Raw genomic sequence first — 20,177 nt, 5'->3', positions numbered from 1 at the left:
TTAACAAAGTACATATTTTAACTCTCAAAAGTTTCAACTAATGAATTGAAATGTCAACCACAAAAGTTTAATTCAGTACTTAATATATTAAATTTCCGCTTCCAAAACTGAATAAATTATACTTTTTATCTGTTTCATGAATAAAATATCAACTTTTATTATTTATTTGCATAAAAAAAGCAATTTTTATTTATTTCATTTGAATTTTCGCGGAACTTTGACTATAACCATTTCTAGCAATCTGTGCGAAACGCTGCCAACTTCACTCGAAGTAGGGATGTTTTTGATCTTTTGATCCACGGGTTTTGTTATCAAAAATATGAGAAAAATACCTGCACGAATTGTTGATTTCCAGAGATTGGTTAATTCTTTAAATTAAAAAATTATAAATAAGTCTCAAAACTTCATTTCGATGTGTTAAAAATAAATACTGTGACCGAAAGTGCCGAAAGTTTTCTTGCTTGTGTTGAGGTTAATTTAAAATTTGAGAGGTTTTGCCCATTTTAGCAGTAATTTTGAAGATATTTTTTTCCAAAAGTGTAGGGTACCTTTTCACGACATTTTTGAAGAATGACTGATTATAAAAATTGAAGAAACGTTGTCTTAGCGACGTTCGAAGCTAGTGACATAACCTCAATTTTTGGTAACCCCAATTTTGAAACACAAAATTGTCTTTTTTAGAAAAGGGACAAAATGAATGTGAAAATGTTAATTTCGAGGAGTATCGGTGTGAGATTGGGAATTCCAAATATTTTTTCTGTAAGATCATATACCAGTGAGGCGAAAGTAAGTCAAAAAACGGAGTCCGGAGATCTCGAGTATGACGAGGTTCCAATTTTTGAGAAGGATTCAACTTCAGAAGAGATGGTTAATAAGTTGAGGAATAAGTCCAAATTGAGTCCACAGGATCGTAATAGAATCCAGGACAAAAAACCTTTCGAGCAGAGTATGGACTGGTTCGTATTTTATTTTTTTATTTTTTGTAACTTTCAGATTTTGTTGAAATTTTCAGATATCTGAATCATTTGAGAAATTCAAAACAGTGTCAATAGTAGCATAAATTTAGGAAAATAGTAACAAAATAGTGTCTTGAAATTTGTATACCATGCAATAGAAGTCAAAAATAAAAAATAGTAAATAGTAGTTGAATTTTTAAACCAAAAATGACACAACAGTTGAATTTTCTTTTTGAATCAACTTCAAATGAAATAGTTGAATTTTTGACAGGAACAAATTATTTTCTAATAAAAAAATTCGATTTTTGCAACAATTACATATATTTTTAACCAGATTTTTTCATTTTTAGACTAAAGAACAATTTTTAACCATAAACGTAATAGTTGAACCGTAATTACAAGAAATTAATTTTCAACAAAATAAAAACGAATTTTCTACAAAACAGGTGAATTTTTAGCCAATATTTATGATTTTAAGTGAAAAATATTTTAATTTTTATTTAAAAGCAGTTTAATTTCCCACCAGAAAGTTGTATTTTCAACCAAAAATTTGATTTTCTTCAATAACAAAAAGAAGTTTCAATGAAATATTTTAGTTCGAAATAATCTGTTTCGCTTTTAACAAACAAAGATCAAATTTCTACCAAAAGAAATGAATTTTCAAATAAAAAAAAAATTAATTTCAACAAGAGTTATCTTAAAACAAAATAGTTCAATTTTTATTACAAAAAATTATTTAGAAAAAGAGAAACGAATTTTTTACAAAACAGGTGAATTTTTTACTAAATTGTTGTAATTTTCAATTAACAATTCGAGTTTTCTACGAACCACTTAAATATTCAAACCGAAAATATGATTCTTCAACGAAAAAGTCCATTTTTGTAGAAACAATTGAATTTGCAATTAAATTATATAATTTTCAATTCAAAAAATAAATTTTTAACTAAACAAAAACAACCAATTTTCTATAAAAAACTTAATTTTTAACAAAATATAATTGTTAATATTTCACCAGAACTTTTTTTTCAATAAAAGAGAAAGTTTAATTTTTCAACAACCAGTTGTATCCTCATGAAAAAATTGATTTTCAACGACAACAGAATTTGTAACGAAATAGTTCAATTTTTATTACAAGAAATTAATTTTCAACAAAATAAAAACGAATTTTTTACAAAACAAGTAAATTTTTAGCCTGAAAATATGAATCCTCAATAAAAGAATTAATTTTTAACAACAAAAATTCAATGAACAAAGAAATTCATCTAAAATGTTGTATTTGCATTAAAAAAGTTAATTTTGAACCAACTACTTTAATTTTTAGTTAAAAATATTACTTTTTAACCAAAAAAATTAATTTGCAAGAAAGTAGTTTCATTTTCAACTAAAGACATAAGATTTCAACATAATAGTTGAATTTTCAAACTAAAAAACGCCAATTTTTAACTTAAAACGCAATAGTTTAATTTCTATCACAAAAAAATTAATAAATAAAAAAAAGAAAAACGAATTTTGTACAAAACAGGTGAATTTTCTACTCAATTATTGTATTTTTCAATGAACAATTCGAGTTTTCCTCAAAACACAATTTTTAGCCCGAAAATATGATTCTTCAACGAAAAAGTCAATTTTCAAACAAAAAAACAGTTGAATTTGCAACCAAAATGTTCAATTTTCAGTTTAAAAAATTAATTTTTAACAAAAAAAAAACGAATTTTCTGTCTAAAAAAATTAATTTGTGACAAAATATAATAGTTAATATTTCCCCTGAAAAATATTTTTATTTTTAATAACAAAAAGTTTAATTTTCAAAAAAACGGTTGTATTTTTAAGCAAAAAATTTGCAACCACAGCAAAAAGAATTTTTAACGAAATAGTTCAATTTTCATTACAAGGAATTAATTTTTTTTTAATTTTCTACAAAACAGGTGAATTTTCAGTCTGATAAATATGAATCCTCAAGACGAAAGTTAATTTTTAAAAAGCAGTTAAATTTTCAGTTAGAAAAAAATTAATATTTAAACAAAAAAAAGGAAATTTGCAACATTAAAAAGATAAATTTTTAAATAAAAAAAAATATATATTGATCAAGAGTTCAATTTTTAAGCATGAAAGATCTTTCAGGCAATAAAGAAAGAAAGCCATCCAAAATATTGAATTTGCATACAAAAATTAATTTAAAACTTTTTCTAAGGAAAAAAGATGAAATTTCTATAAAGAGAGATGAATTTTCAAATAAAAAAAAATAATTTTCAACAATAGTACTTTAATTTTCAGTTAAAAATATTAATTTTTAAGAAACAAAAAAACATTAATTTTCAAGAAAATAGTTCCATTTTCAACTTAATAGATAAGATTTCTACCTAATAGTTCAATTTTTAAATAATAAAAGATCAATTTTTAACTTAAAACGAAATAGTTCAATTTTTATTACAAATAATTAATAAAAGAAAAGAATTTTCTGCAAAACAGGTGATTCTTCTACTAAATTGTTGTAATTTTCAATTAAAAATTCGAGTTTTCTACAAAACACTTAACTTTTCAACCCGAAAATATGATTCTTCAACGAAAAAGTCAATTAAAAAAAAACAGTTGAATTTGCAACCAAAATGTTCAATTCTCTGTTTCAAAAATTAATTTTCAACCAAATATAATAGTTACCATTTAACCTGAAAAATATTTTTATTTTTAATAAAAAAAAGTTTAATTTTCGAAAATACGGTTGTATCCTCACTAAAAAAAAAATTATTTTTAACCACAGCAAAAAGAATTTGTAACGAAATAGTTTTGTCCACAATCGTCAGTTTCATTCTGAACCAAAAATGACCCCATTTCTATAAAAAAAGAATAATTTTTAAATAAAAAAATAAAATAAACAATAATATTCAACAAGAGTTAAATTTTTATTACAAATAATTAATAAAAGAAAAGAATTTTCTACAAAACAGGTAGATTTTCTACTAAATTGTAATTTTCAATTAAAAATTCGAGTTTTCTACAAACCACTTAAATTTTCAATTTGAAAATATGAGTCTTCAACGAAAAAGTCAATTTTTAAACCAACAGTTGAATTTGCAACCAAATTGTTCAATTTTCAATTTAAAAAATTAATTTTTAACACAAAAGAGCGAATTTTCTATTTAAAAAAATTAATTTTTAACCAAATATAATAGTTACTATTTCAACTGAAAAATATTTCTATTTTTAATAAAAAAAGTTTAATTTTCAAGAAAACGGTTGTATCCTCACCAAATAAATTTGATTTTTAACCACAACAAAAAGAATTTGTAACGAAATAGTTAAATTTTCATCACAAGAAATTAATCTTTAAAAAAAATCTACAAAACAGGTGAATTTTAAGTCTGAAAATATGAATCCTCTACAAGAAAATTAATTTTAAAAGAGCAGTTAAATTTTTAACTAGATTGTCAAATTTTGATTCCGAAAAAATTAATATTTAACCGAAAAAAAGGAAATTTGCAACATTAAAAAGATGAATTTCCAATTTTTTAAAATGCAGTAGTTAAGATTTCAACTGAAAAATATTTTTATTTTAAATTAAAAGCAGTTTAATTTTCAACTAAACAGCTGTATTTTTGACTAACTAATATAATTTTATACAAGAACAAAAAGAATTTTAAATGGAATAGTTTAGTCCGCAATCATTAGTTTCATTTTAAACCAAAAAAGATCAAATTTCTATTAAAAAAGATGAATTTTTAAATAAAAAAATAAAAAATAATATTCAACAAGAGTTCAATTTTTAAGCAAGAAAGATCTTTCAGGCAATAAAGAAAGAAAGTCATCCAGATTGTTGAATTTGCTTATAAAAATTAATTTAAAACTAAGTTCTTTAGTTTTCAGTTCAAAATATTACTTTTTTAAAAAAAAACAACTAATTTTCAAGAAAGTAGTTTCATTTTCAACTAAATACATAAGATTTCAACATAATAGTTGAATTTTCAAACTAAAAAAGGCCAATTTTTGACTTAAAACGCAATAATTTAATTTTCATTACAAACAAATTATTTAAAAAAAAAGAAAAATAATTTTTCTACAAAACAGGTGAATTTTCTACTAAATTGTTGTATTTTTCAATTAAAAATTTGAGTTTTCTACAAAACACTTAAATTTTCAATTTGAAAATATGATTCTTCAACGAAAAAGTTCATTTTCAAACAAACAGTTGAATTTGCAACCAAATTGTATAATTTTCAATTTGAAAAATTAATTTTTAACAAAAAAAAGAGCGAATTTTCTGTCTAAAAAAATTAATTTTTAACAAAATATAATAGTTACTATTTAACCTGAAAAATATTTTTATTTTTAATATCAAAAAGTTTAATTTTCAAACAAACGGTTGTATTTTCAAGCAAAGAACTTCCAACCACAGCAAAAAGAATTTATAACGAAATAGTTCGATTTTTATTACAAGAAAGATTTTTTTAAAAAAAGTTCTCTAAAACCGGTGAATTTTCAGCCTGAAAATATGAATCCTCAACAAGAAAATTAATTTTCAAAAAGCAGTTCAATTTTCAAACAAACTATACAATTTTCAGTTGAAAAAATTAATATTTAACAAAAAAATTGGCAAGCTAAAAAAGATAAATTTCCAATTTAAAAAATGCAATAGTTACGATTTCAAATAAAAAATATTTTTATTTTAATTGAATGCAGTTTAATTTTCAAATAAACAGTTGTATTTTCAACCAAAAAAAAAAAAAATTTATACAAGAACAAAAATAATTTTTAATGAAATAGCTTAGTTCGCAATCATCAGTTTCATTTTTAACCAAAAAAGATGAATTTTTAAATAAAAAAATAAAAAATGTTATTCTACAAGAGTTCAATTTTTAAGCAAGAAAGATTTTTCAGTCAGTAAAGAAAGAAAGTCATCCAAAATGTTGCATTTGCATTAAAAAAATTAATTTTAAACCAAGTACTTTAATTTTCAGGTGAAAATATTAATTTTTAACATACAAACAAAATTAATTTTCAAGAGTTTTCTACAAATTAGTGGATTTTTTAACAAAGAAATATGAATTTTCATAAAAAAAAAAAAAAAACCATAATTGAATTTTTAAAGTTAAAAAAATTCAATGTTTAACTTAAAACTCAATGTTTCCATTTTTATTACAAAAAATTATTTAAAAAAGAAAAACGAATTTTCTACTAAATTGTACTTTTCAATGAAAAATTCGAGTTTTCTACAAAACAGTTTAAAAAATGAGTTTTTAACACACAAAAATAAACTAATTTTCCATGTAGAAAAATTAATTTGTAACAAAATATAATGGTTAATATTTCACCTGCAAAATATTTTTATTTTTACAAAAAAAAGTTTAATTTTCGAACATACGGTTGTATCCTCACTAGAAAAATTTGATTTTCAACCACAACAAAAAGAATTTGTAGCGAAATAGTTTTGTCCGTAATCATCACTTTCATTTTTAACCAAAAATGATCAAATTTTTATAAAAAAGATGAATTTTTAAATAAAAAAATAAAATAAAAAAATTAATTTTGAACCAAGTACTTTAATTTTCAGTTAAAGATATTAATTTTTAACAAACAAACAAAAATTAATTTTTAAGAAAATAGTTCTATTTTCAACTTAAAACTTAAAAAAGGTCCATTTTCAAACACATAGTTGAATTTTCAACCAAATTTTTCAATTCTCAGTTTAAGAAATTAATTTTTAACAAACAAAAAAACGAATTTTCTATCTAAAAAATTAATTTCTAACTAAATATAATATTTAATATTTCACATGAAAAATATTTTTATTTTTAATAAAAAAGTTTATTTTTCAAACAAACGGTTGTATTTTCTACAAAACAGGTGAATTTTCAGCCTGAAATATGAATCCTCATCAAGAAAGTGAATTAAAAAAAAAAACAGTTAAATTTTCAACAAAATTGTCAAATTTTCAGTTAGAAAAAAATTGATAGTTAACCAAAAAAAAAAAAGGAAATTTGCAACATTAGAACGATAAATTTCCAATTTAAAAAATGCAGTAGTTAAGATTTCAATTGAAAAATATTTTTATTTTTAATTAGAAGCAGTTTAATTTCCAATCAAACAGTTGTGACTTCAACCAAAAAATTTGATTTTCTACAATAACAAAAAGAATTTTCAATACAGGAAGAAGAGCATTCTACAAAACAGTTTCATTTTTAACTAAATAATTTAATTTTAAATTGAAAAAATGAGTTTTCAACCAAGAAAATGAATTTGCTACTAGAAAAGACGAATGCTCAACTGAATACGTAAATTTGTAACCAAATATTTGTATTTTTCAACCAAGAATAATTATTTTCTACCAAAATAAACTAATTTTCGACGATGTTCATACATTTTTAAACAAATAGTTGTATTGTTAAACTAAAAATCACAAAAAATTACATTTTTTATGAAATTGTACCATTTTTAAGCCATAGGTAACGAATTTTCAGCAAAATAGTGGATTTTTCAACAAAGAAATATTGATTTTCATTTAATAAAAATTAATTTTGCAAACAAGTGCTTTAATTTCCAGAAAAAAATTAATTTTTAACCAAAGGAACTTATTTTCAAGAAAGTAGGTCCATTTTCAACTAAGTAAATAAGATATCAACCTAATAATTGAATTTTCAAACTAAAAAATATGAATTTTCAAATTAAAACGCAATGGTTTAATTTGTATTAGAAAAAGATTAATAAAAAAAAAAAGAAAAACTAATTTTCTACAAAACAGGTGAATTTTCTACTAAATTGTCTTTTATTTTTGTCCGAAAATTCTTTTTTTTTTGTTTTTTGTTTGTTTGTTGTGGTCCAAATTTGGTCATTAAATTCTTGTTTTTTTTTAACAGAAGTTTGAATCAATTTGATTATTTGACGCTATATAGGATTTTTAATTTAGATTTCAATCTAATTTAAATTTCTTAAATCCCGAAAATATGATTCTTCAACAAAAAAAGTCCTTTTTCATCCAAATAGTTGAATTTGCAATAAAATTGCTCAATTTTCAGTTTAAAAAAAAACAACTAATTTTTAACGAACAAAAACAAAAGTATTTTCAACCTTAAAAGTTGAATTTTCTACCAAAAATGTAATATTTAATAATGCAACTGAAAAATATTTTTATTTAAATTAAAATCAGTTTAATTTCCAACCACACAATGTATTTTTAACCAAAAAAATTGATTTTTAGCCACAACTAAAAGAATTTTTAACGAAATAGTTTAATCCTCAATCAAAATAGGTTCATTTTTAACCAAAAAAGATCCAATTTCTACCAAAAGAGGTGAATTTTCAAATAAAAAATCCAATTTTCAACAAGAGTTCAATTTAAAAAAAGAGACGAATACTGAACTGAATAAATAAATTTGTAACCAAATATGTAGTAGAATTTTCAACATTTTTCATGGAATTGTATAATGTTCAAGCCATAGGGACGAATTTTCTACAAAATAGTGGAATTTTTAACAAAGAAGTATGAATTTTTAATAAAAAAATTAATTTTCAACCAAGTGCTTGAATTTCAGGTTTAAAAAAATTTAATTTTTACCCAAAAGTTCTAATTTTTAAGAAAGTAGTTCCATTCTTAATTAAATAAGATTTCAACCTAATAGTTGAATTTTTAAACCAAAAATGACAAAAGAGTGGAATTTCCTACCAAATAATACCATTTTCGAGGAAAAAAGACGAAGTCTCAAAAAAATACATCAACTTTGAACAAAATCGTGGTATTTTTGACCAGGAAGATTGATTTTTTACGAAAAAAAAAAATTTCCAATAAATTGCATAAATTTTCAACCAAATAGTTGAATCATTAAACTAAAAAATATTAATTATTAACAACAAAAAAATGCAATAGTATAATTTTTATTACAAAAGATTAATTTTCCACAAAAAATTTTTTTTTCTACAAAGCAGGTGTATTATCTACCAAATAGTTGAATTTTCTACGAAATTCGACAATTTTAAAGTCAAAAACATGAATTTTCTACCAAACAGTTGTATTTTAAACCCAAAAATATTAGTTTTTATCAAAAAGTTCATTTGGAACCAATTATTTATATTTTCAATTGCAAAAATTAATTTTCAACAAAAAAAAACGAATTTTCAAGAAAGTAATAGTTCCATTTCCAACTAAATACATAGATTTTTAACCAAATAGTTCTTTGGTTGAAAAATTAACTTTTTTTTGTTGAAAATTCGCTCCCCTTTTCTTAGTTTAAAATTATTTTATTTATCTGAAAATGTTACTTGAAAATTTAATCTTTTTAGTTGCAAATTCGTATTTTTTGGTAGAAAATTAATTAATTATTTAACTATTATTTAAAAATTAATTTTGGTTTTTCTTTTATGGAAAACTAATCTTTTTATGTGAAATTTCCTCTTTCTTGTTAAAAAAGGCAAAAGTTTGGTTTAAAATTGACTACTTTCTTGAGAATTAATTTTTTATTATTGAAGATTCATCATGTTAGTTGGAAATTTATTTGTTTGGTTGAAAATTAAACTATTTTCTTAACGGATTTCTCGAAAATTGGCATTTTTTTGTTGAAAATTGAACTACTTTATAAAAAGATAAAACATTTTTGCGAAAATTAAACTCTAGTTGAAATTTCAGTATTTTTTTGAAAATTCAATTTTTTTGTTGACAATTCGAATTTTTGCTTGAAAATTGATTTTTTTTAGTTGAATTTTTTTTATAGAAAACTAATCTTCTTGGTCGAATTTTTTTGTTTTAGTTAAAAATGCAACTTTTTGGTTTAAAATTGACTACATTCTTAAAAATTTATTTTTTGTTGAAAATTCATGTGATTGGTTGCCAATTAAAATATTTGTTGAAAATTTGTCTTTTATGGAAAATCAATATTTGCAGATTGAAAATTCAACGATCTTCTCGATAATTTGTCCTTGTGGTTGAAATTTTGTCTTTTTTTGTTTGTTAAAGATTAAAGTACTTTATTAAAAGATCAACAAGAGTCATCATATTACTTAAAAATTCATCTGAGTGCTTAAGACTTAAAGCATTTGTGGATAATTCGTCTTTTTTTAGAAAATTAACATTTGCGAATGGGAAATTCAATGAGCTTCTGGAAAATTGATCTTTGTTGTCGAAAATTGTTCTTTATTGTAAATTTGTCTTTTTTTAGCTAAAAATGGAAGTTCCTAATGAAAAGATCAACTATTTTGTTGAGAATCCAACTCTTTGGTTGAAATTTAACTATTTTGTTGAAAATTCGTTTTTTTTCTATTTATTTCAAATAAAAATTTTTTGTTAAAAATTGATTTTTCCCGTTGTAAATAGGTCTTTTTCTATAGAAAACTCATCTTCTTGTTTGGAATTTATTTATTTTTTTTTAGTGAAAAATACAACTGTTTCGTTTCAAATTGAATACTTTTTTAAAACTTCATTTGAAGTTGTTGATAAAATGATTTTTTTTAATTCGCCTTTTTGGTATAAAAAGATCAACTATTTTGTTGAAAATTTGTTTTTTATTTATTTTTAATATAAAGTTACATATTTTCTTGTTGAAAACTCATTTCTTTTTGTCCAAAATTGATCTTTTTTATTTGATCATTGTTTTTTTTTTCAGAGAAAACTAATCTTCCTGTTTGAAATTGCCTCTTTTTTTAGTTAAAAATGCAACTTTAACGTATAAAATTAATTACTTCATTAAAAATTCTTTTCTTTTCAAGATTCATTGATTATTAATTGTAGAATAAGTTTTTGACAAATTAATTTGCAATCATTAGGATTTTTTTTTTAATTAAACAGAATTGACTTTATTTTTAAAGAAGTTGACCCGCATTTTTTCCAAATTAAACCTCGCAATCTTGGAAAAGACACAGGCTTTTAAAATTGGGCTTTTGTATTTTTTGATTTTGAATTTTTAAATAAATTTGAAATTAAAAATTGCAGGTACCATGACACAGTGAGATACAAAAGGAGAATATTAGGACGATATGGTCTAAAAGCTCTTGATGCTCCAGCTGGAATTGCTTGGCCAACAAAGGAAGAAGTAGAAAACGCAAAAGATTATGAACAAACCGCTTATCCAGTTTCTATCCAGGAAGGATGGAAGATATTTGAGGAAAAGAAACGAGCCGCTGCTGAGGAAATACGGCTGAGGTATTTATTCCTCTATTAAATAATAAATTACGTTTTTTAATGGTTTTTATTCCTGGGCTTAAAATTTTTCAAATTTCGGACTACACTCCCCACTTAAAAGAAACAAAATAAAAATTGTTTCAACTGTATCTTTAACAGATTTTATCAAAGAAAATTCTCTGAAAACAGGAGGAATAATTAGGCAAAAATAGAAAAATAAAAATATAACATAAAAAAAAAAATAGTTAAAAAAATAAAAATATAATATAAAATAGAATAAATTCTTTTAAATAAAATTAATTTGAGTACTATTTTTAATTTAATTTGAAGCGATTTAAATTCCTAATATTTTAAATAAAAATATTTAATTTTCAAGATAATAGATTGGTTTTGATCTAAATTGTTGAAGTTTAAACCTAAAAAGATCAATTTTCATTAAAAGTGGAACAGTTAAATTTTTATTTGAACAAATTATTTTTAATCTAGAAAAAAAGAATATTTCAGACAATATTGAAAATTTCTACAAAAACGAAATTATTTTTAAAAAGGATGAATTTTCAAGAACAAAAAGTTGTAATATTTGATTTTTCCACAAGAATTTTTTTTTATTTTTAATTAAAAACAGTTCAACCCAAAATAGACTAATTTTTAACAAAATAGTAATATCCTCAACAAAAATCGAATAATTTTCAAAAAGAATAAATTTTCAACAAGAAAGCGCAACAGTTGATATTTGAACTAAAAAAGATTTTAATTATCAATTAAAAACAGTTAAATTCAACCCAAATAGACGAATTTTCAACGAAATAAGCAATTTTTCTACCGAATAATGAAATGTTAAACAAAATAGTTAAATTTTTAACCTAATAATTGATTTTTCAACCAAGAAAGTCGAATTCTTATCCAAAAATATATTATTTGTTTTATTAAAAAAGATTTTAATTTTAAAAAGAAAAAAAGCAGTCGAATTTAAGCAAAAATTATTAATTTTTAACAAAATTCATGAATTTATAACCAAATAGTTGAAATTTCAAACAAACAAGTTCAATTTTCAATAAAAAATGGAATAGTAAAATTTTTAGTTAAAAGATTATTTTCAACCTAGAACAAAAACGAATATTCAAAAAAATATTCCATATTTCTACGAAACAATCAGATTTTTTAACATAAAATTGTAATAGTTGATATTTCAAAAAAAGTAGACGAATTTTCAATAAATTAGTTAAATCCTCAACCAAAACCGCGAATTGTTTGTAAAGATGATAAATTTTCAAAAAAATTGTAATATTTTATGTTGCCAACAAAAAAGTTTTTATTTTAAAATTAAAAACATTTAAATTCACCAAAAATAGACAGATTCTTATCTAAAAAGGTGTTATTTATTATTTTAACTATTCAAGATTTTACTTTTAAGAAAAAGATAATCGAATTTAAGCAAAAGTGATGATTTAAAAAAAAACGTGAATTCGTAACCAAATAGTTGAATTTTCAATCAAACAAGATCAATTTTTAATAAAAAACGGAATAGCTCAATTTTCAGTTAAATGAGTTAATTTCCATGTAAAGAATTAATCAAGAAAAATTTTACAGTCTAAAAAGAAAACAAAATGCCAACAATTTTGTGGAATTTGTAAGCGGAAAAGATGAACTTCCTACAAATTAGTTAAATTTTGGAACCCGAAAATATGAACATTTAATCAGAAATTTAATTTTTAACCAAATAGTTGAATTTCTAACAAAACAAAGAAAATTACCAAATGCGATTGATTTTCAATTCAAAAAGAAGAAATTTCGATTATTTTAATGATTTTAAATGAATACAAAAGATTTTAAACGATTTCAAATATTTTGAAAAGATTTTGTACATTGTAAAAATATTTTTAAAAATTTTACGATTTCAAAGATTTCAAAGATTCTACCAAAATTTGGAAATATTTCAAAATATTTCACAAATGTTTCAAATATTATATTTATTTCAAATGAATATAAAATATTTTACAAATATTTCAAATATTTAAATGATTTCAAATAAATACAAAAAGATTTTAAAGATTTCATTAACCTTTCATAAAGATTTCAAAAAAAGATTTACACCAGATTATTACACCGGATTTCAAAGATTGCAAAAATTGTTTAATATTTTAAATGATTACGAATTTTTTAAGAAGATTTCAAAGATTTTACCAAAATTTTAAAAGATTTCAAAAGTTTTTATAAATATTTCAAATATTTGAATGATTTCCAATAAATACAAAAGATTTTAAAATGATTTCATAAAGATTTCATAAAGATTTCACAAAGATACCAAATTAAAAGATTTGAAAAAGGGCAAAGTATACCAAATTTCAAATATTTCATAAGACTTTAAAGATTTGAAAGATTTTAAAAAGATTCACAAATGTTAAAAATATTTGATTGGTTTCAAGTCAATATGAAAGATTCAACAAATATGCCAAATGTTTTAACGATTTCAAATGAATTAAAAAGATTTCACAGATATTGCACAAATTTAATAAAGATTTCAAAAATAGTACAGTGCACCATATTTCCAAGATTTTTAAAGATTTCAAATGATTTCAAGTTTGTTCAGAACATTTTGAAAGATTTGCAAATTTTTCAAAGATTTTAATGATTTCAAATAAATACAAAAGATTTTACAACGACTTCATAAAGATTTCATCAAGATTTCAAAAACAGATTTACACCAGATTTATTAGACCAAATATCAAAGATTTCAAAACATTTTAAAGATTTTAAACGATTTCAAATTTGTTTATTAATATTTCCAAAGATTTAAATTATTTTAATGATTTCCAATAAATACAAAAGATTTTACAAAGATTTCATAAAGGTTCAAAAACAGATTTACGCCAGATTTCAAAAATTTTAAAACATTTGAAAGATTTTAAACGATTTCACATTTGTTTAGAAGATTTTCAAAGATTTTACCAAAATTTTAAAAGATTTGAAAATTTTTAAACGATTTTAAATTTGTTCAGAAGATTTCCAAAGATTTCAAAGATTTTACTAAAATTTTAAAAGATTTCAAAAGTTTTCACACAGATTTCAAAGATTTTAATGATTTCAAATAAATATAAAAGATTTTACAAAGATTTCATGAAGATTTCATAAAGATACCAAATTCAAATATTTCAAAGGCCAGATTTTACAACAGATTTTAAATATTTGAAAACACTTTAAAGATTTTAAACAATTTCAAATTTGTTTAGAAAATTTCAGAATATTTCACAACGATTTCAAATTTTTTAAAAAAAGATTTGGAATATTCTACAAATATTTTAAAATATTTTACAATGATTTCAAAGATTTCAAAGATTCTACCAAAATTTTGAAATATTTCAAAATATTTCAAATATTTTAACGATTTCAAATAAATGAAAAAGATTTTACAAGGGTTGCAAAAATTTCAGAAAAATTTCAGAAAGATTTCATAAAGATTTCAAAAACAGATTTACACCAGATTTCAAAATTTTCAAAGAATTTAAAGTATTTTAATCGTTTTCACATTTGTTCAGAAGATTTCCATAGATTTCAAAGATTTTACCAAAATTTTAAAAGATTTCAAAAGTTTTCACAAAGATTTCAAAGATTTTAATGATCTCAAATAAATACAAAAAATTTCAAAAAGGTTAAAGTACACCAGATTTCAAATATTTCAAAACACTTGAAAGATGTTAAACAATTTTAAATTCGTTTAGAAAATTTCAGAATATTTCACAACTATTTCAAATATTTTAAAAAGATTTTGAACATTCTACAAATATTTTAAAAGATTTTATCATGATTTCAAAGATTTCAAAGATTCTACCAAAATTTTGAAATATTTCAAATATTTTATTTATTTCAAGCAAATATGAAACATTTCACAAATATTTAAAATATTTTAACGATTTCAAATAAATAAAAAAGATTTTACAAGTGTTGCAAAAATTTTATAAAAATTTCAGAAAGATTTCAAAATTTTCAAAGAATTTTAAGTATTTTAATCGATTTCACATTTGTTCAGAAGATTTCCAAAGATTTCAAAGATTTTACAAAAATTTTAAAAGATTTCAAAAGTTTTCACAAAGATTTCAAAGATTTTAATGATCTCAAATAAATACATAAAATTTCAAAGAGTTTAAAGTACACCAGATTTCAAATATTTCAAAACACTTGAAAGATGTTAAACAATTTTAAATTTGTTTAGAAAATTTCAGAATATTTCGCAACGATTTCAAATATTTTGAAAACATTTTGAACATTCTACAAATATTTCAAAAGAGTTTACCATGATTTCAAAGATTCTACCAAAATTTTGAAATATTTCTAAATATTTCACAAATGTTTCAAATATAATATTTATTTCAAATGAATATAAAATATTTCAAATATTTTAATGATTTCAAATAAATAAAAAAGATTTCACAGATATTGCAAAAATTTTATCAAAAATTTAATAAAGATTTCAAATTCTAAGATTTCAACGATTTTGAAGATTTTACTAAAATGTTAAAAGATTTCAAATGTTTCAATAATTTTCTATGAATACAAAAGATTTCGCAAATATCTTACATATTTCATTGAAAATTCATTAAGATTTTAAATTCAAAGATTTCAAAAAGGGTACAGTACACCAGATTTTAAAAATTTCAACTTAGGACCTTTTGAAATAAAAGATTTTTTATAAAAAGAACATTTTTGGTTTCTGAAGGGTGAATATAAATTAATTCATGATTTTCGAAGTTAAACTGTAATTTAGGGATTAAAAAGTGAATAAAATTTGATTTTACTGGGCGATTCGGTATTTCGTTTACTATTTTAGAATTTTCAGATTTACAAGCTAGAAATGGAATTGTTTCAATTGGAAACTTTTATTACTTAAATAAATGTGAACGCTCGATTGAAACTTTATAAACTATTCTCTTTTTAAATATCAATTAGTTTATTTTTGTTGAGAATTCATCATTTTGTTGAAAATTGAACTTTTTTTGGTTGAAGTTTAATGTTTTTTCTTCTAAAATACGACTATGTTGTTTAAAATTAATTTTTGTTATTAATAAATTTAAAAATATGGTTAAAAACTCACCCTTTTTGGTTAAAAATTAAATTATTTTTCAAAAATACGTATTTTTTATAGAAAATTAATATTAGCGGGTCGATAATTAAATTGTTTTCTAGAAAATTAGATTTTTATAGTTGAAAGTTGATGTACCGTATTAGAAATTTATTTACTTGCTTGCAGAATTGCAGATTTATCATATTAGTTTGAAAATTATAATATTTGGTTGATTTTTTTTTACTAAAAATGTTTTTTTTTAGCTAAAAAATCAAATATTTATTTGATTATTTACGTATTTTTTTGAAAATTTGTCCTTTTTTTTGTAGAAAATTAATTTTTTTTGTTAAAAAGTCATCGATTTGGGGAATAATCTCATCTTCGTAGGTTGAAAGTTAAACAGTTTATTTAAAAATCCAACTACTTTGTTGAAAATTTAATTCTTTTTTTAAATCTTTAACTCTGCGTGAAAATTTGTCTATTTTGTTGAAGATTATTTTTTTTTAAATATCATTGAATTGATTTTTTTAGATAAAGTTTAATATTTTTTGTTCCAAAATACGACCATATGGTTAAAACTTAAATTTTTTATTAGAAAATTAAATTATTATGTTAAAAATTCAACCTTTTTGGTTGAAAATTCAACTGTTTTGTTAAAAATTTGAATCTCTCTTTTTTTTGAAAAATTTCATTTTTTTGTTAATTCATCTTTTTGTTAAAAATTCAACTATTTTTGGTTGAAGATTAAAATTTTTTTATTCTAAAATAATTTTTGTAATTAGAAAATTCAAGTATTTTGTTAAAAAGTTAGACTTTTTGATTAAAAATCAAATTATACTTCTTAAATACGTCTTTGTAATAGAAAATTAACATTAGTGGGTCGAAAATTCAACTGTTTTGTAGAAAATGAGACTTTTTATGGTTGAAAGTTGATGTACCGCATTAAAAATTAATTTACTTGGTGGCAGAATTGCAAATTTATCATTTTAGTTGAAAATTTAAATATTCGGTTGAATTTTTTTTTACAAAAAATGTATGTATTTTTTTGTTCAAAATTAGTCTTTTTTGTAGAAACTTAATTTTTTTAGGTAAAAATTCATCGTTTTGGGGAATAATTGGATCTTTGTAGGTTGAAAGTCAGACTACTTGGTTAAAAATTCAACTATTTTGTTAAAAATGAAATTAGTTTTTTGAAAATTCAACTCTGGGTGATAATTTATTTATTTTGTTGGATTTTTTTTCAAATATCAATTAATTTATTTTTTGTTGGGAATTCATCATTTTTTTTAAATTCAACTTTTTTTGGTAGAAGTTTAATATTTTTTTTCCAAAATACGACTATATGGTTGAAAATTCCTTTATGTAATTAGAAAATTAAAGTATTTTGTTGAAAAGTCACCCTTTCTGGTTGGAAATCAAATTATTTTGTTAAGGTACGTATTTTTGATAGAAAATTAATATTGGCGGGTCGAAAATTCAACTGTTTTGTAGGAAACTACTTTTTTATGGTTAAAAATTGATCTACCGTGATAGAAATTAATTTTTTTGATTTCAATATCGGAGATTTATCATTTTAGATTAAAATTCAAATATTTGTTTAAATTTTTTGTGTGTAAAAATGTATTTTTTTTTAGCTAAAAAATCAACTATTTATTTGAAAATTTTTCTTTTTTTTTGTAGAAACTTAATTTTTTTGGTTAAAAATTCATCGTTTTGGATAATAATTTTATCTTCATAGGTTGAAAGTTAAACTATTTGGTTAATAATTCAACTATTTTGTTGAAGATTTAATTCTTTTTTTGAATCTTCAACTCTGGGTGAAAATTTATCGATTTTATTGAAGATTGTTTTTGTTTTTGATGAAACTTCAACTGTTTTTGGTTGAAATTTAATATTTTTTGTTTTAAAATACGACTATACGATTGAAAATTAAGTTTTGTAATTAGAAAATTAAAGTATTTTGTTAAAAAGTCACCCTTTGTGGTTGAAATTTCAACTATGTTGTAGAAAATTCGCCTATTTGGACAGGAAATTCGTCCTATTGGATTTAAAATGCAATACAACTGTTTTTGTTTAAAGTTTAATAATTTTTCTTTAAAATTCGATAATTTATATAGGGTAACTCCATCGAATTTTAACCAATTCTGATCAAAAAGGTCGTCTCACAACGAATTGAACTCTCTTCGATTGTATCTAAAGCAAAAAATTATTTCGATTAAAAAAAAAGGAGAAACTTTGCAATATTTTAGATTTTGAGCGTCTCGATTTATTAACGTATTAAAATAGAAAAATGACCTGGGAAAATGTATTTTTTTTGTCCTGGAAAACCTGGATTTTTTTTTTAAGACACGCTAGACACTCCGATTTGAGTGCTTTAATTGGCAGGTCAATTATTATTAATATAAATCGAAAAATTTGTTAGCTTCAGTTTTCGAATTTAATTCCATTGACCGTGAAAATTGTTTGCCTACCGGAAAAAAAGACTTATTTTTATTTTCTACAGGGAAGAGGACATTGATCGGAAGCTCGAAAATATGGGATTGTGGAGAAAAGAATTGCGAGCCAAAGTCGAAAAGAAAGAAGCGACCATAAAAGCAGCGAGAGAAAAGAAAGAAAAAATGATGGAAGAGGTTCGTCGTCACTTCGGAGTGAATATCGACCCGCGAAGTCCGAAATTCAAGGAGTTGATGGAGAAAAAGGAGAAGGAGGACAAGAAGAAGAAAAAGGAAATGAGGAAACAGGAGCAGGCTGTCAAATTAGTCGAAAAGATTTCGAGGATGTTCGAAAATCCTGAGAAGGTAGCGTCCTCGGGAAAGGAAGAAAAATCGACAAAGGAGGAAAAAATTCCGAAGGAAGCAAAAGCTCCAAGGGAAGCTAAAGCCTCGAAGGAATCGAAAAAAGAGGCTTCATCCAAAGATGGAAAACCAACAGAGTCTAACTAACTAAGTTTGCTCATTTTTTATTTGCTTCAAAATAGCGAAAAAAACGATCTGTAAATATCTTCTTGTACTTTTTATGTTCTGTAAGGACCAAGAGAAAGAATAGAAATGCATTGTAAAAAATAGTTTTTATTGTGGAAATATTTAATTGAAAAATCGGGAATTTACTTCTGATAGCAAAAAAATGCAAGTATTGATTATTTTAATAATTTTGTTCAATTTAGAACAGTAATTTGGAAAATTAATTTTTAACCTAAATAATGAATATTTATTAACAACAACAAATTAATTTTTAACCTAAATAATGAATATTTATTAACAACAACAAATTAATTTTTTAAACTAATTTTTCAATTTTTTAACTTACTGTTGAATTAAAAAAATAAAATTTTGATATTGGGAATGATGGTCTACCATTTCGCCACCTGGCGTCGAAAACTGGAACTAGAAATAGTAGGTACAATTTTAAAAATGTAAATTAATTTTTGCATAAAAGTGTGTTTACAATAGTTTTGTGAAGTATAAAACCGGGAAATGACAGTGATTTTTTGTGTTTGACCGGGATTTTTACAAATTTGTAGAGGAAAAATTTTTCTACGTTCGATTTCAACATTTTTTTACTTTAAAAATTTTCAATTTAAAATTTTTATTTCGGAGCTTACATTTTTAATTTAAAGAATTTTTAAATGCTTTCTTAAAGACTTGAACAAATAAAAAATAAAAGCCTTTGATGTTGAAAATTTTGGATAAAAAACATTTTTATCTAATCTACAAAAACGATTTGACAACACGATTTTAAACCAGTTCAAAACTTGAGAATTTTCAGATTTTAACGTTAAAACTTGAGCGGTTTAAATTTTAAAGCCTTATACATTAAATAAATGTGAACATGTTACTGAAAGTTTATAAACTATTTTCAACTTAAAAATAACTTTATAATAATATATTCATAATTAAAGGATTTAAAAAAAAATTTTAATATTGTTTCAGTCGAAAGTATTCAATTTTTAACCCATTCAATTTCAAATTTTTAATAAAAAATATTAATTATTGAATATTTAGCAATATTTGAATTTTTGTTTAAGACAAGTAAATTCAAACCAAATTTTTAAAAGTAAAGAATC

The 20,177-nt window shown here is 22.2% G+C and overlaps 1 protein-coding gene across 1 annotated transcript; it reads left to right on the top strand.

Annotated features, from left to right (window-relative positions):
- The first annotated feature begins 271 nt into the window (after window positions 1–271).
- On the top strand, window positions 272–19,178 carry LOC117173468 (protein PXR1). The gene is made up of 3 exons (XM_033362061.1): window positions 272–956; window positions 10,867–11,076; window positions 18,618–19,178. Exons 1-3 carry the CDS (start codon window positions 694–696, stop codon window positions 19,054–19,056), a joined length of 912 nt encoding a protein of 303 aa, XP_033217952.1. The 5' UTR covers window positions 272–693; the 3' UTR covers window positions 19,057–19,178.
- Window positions 19,179–20,177: the final 999 nt, after the last annotated feature.

Source organism: Belonocnema kinseyi, chromosome 5, assembly GCF_010883055.1.
Source record: "Belonocnema kinseyi isolate 2016_QV_RU_SX_M_011 chromosome 5, B_treatae_v1, whole genome shotgun sequence".
In the NCBI taxonomy this organism is placed as follows: Eukaryota; Metazoa; Arthropoda; class Insecta; order Hymenoptera; family Cynipidae; genus Belonocnema; species Belonocnema kinseyi.
The sequence above is the reverse complement of the archived record's forward strand: the minus strand, read 5'-3'. Positions and strand labels throughout refer to the sequence as shown.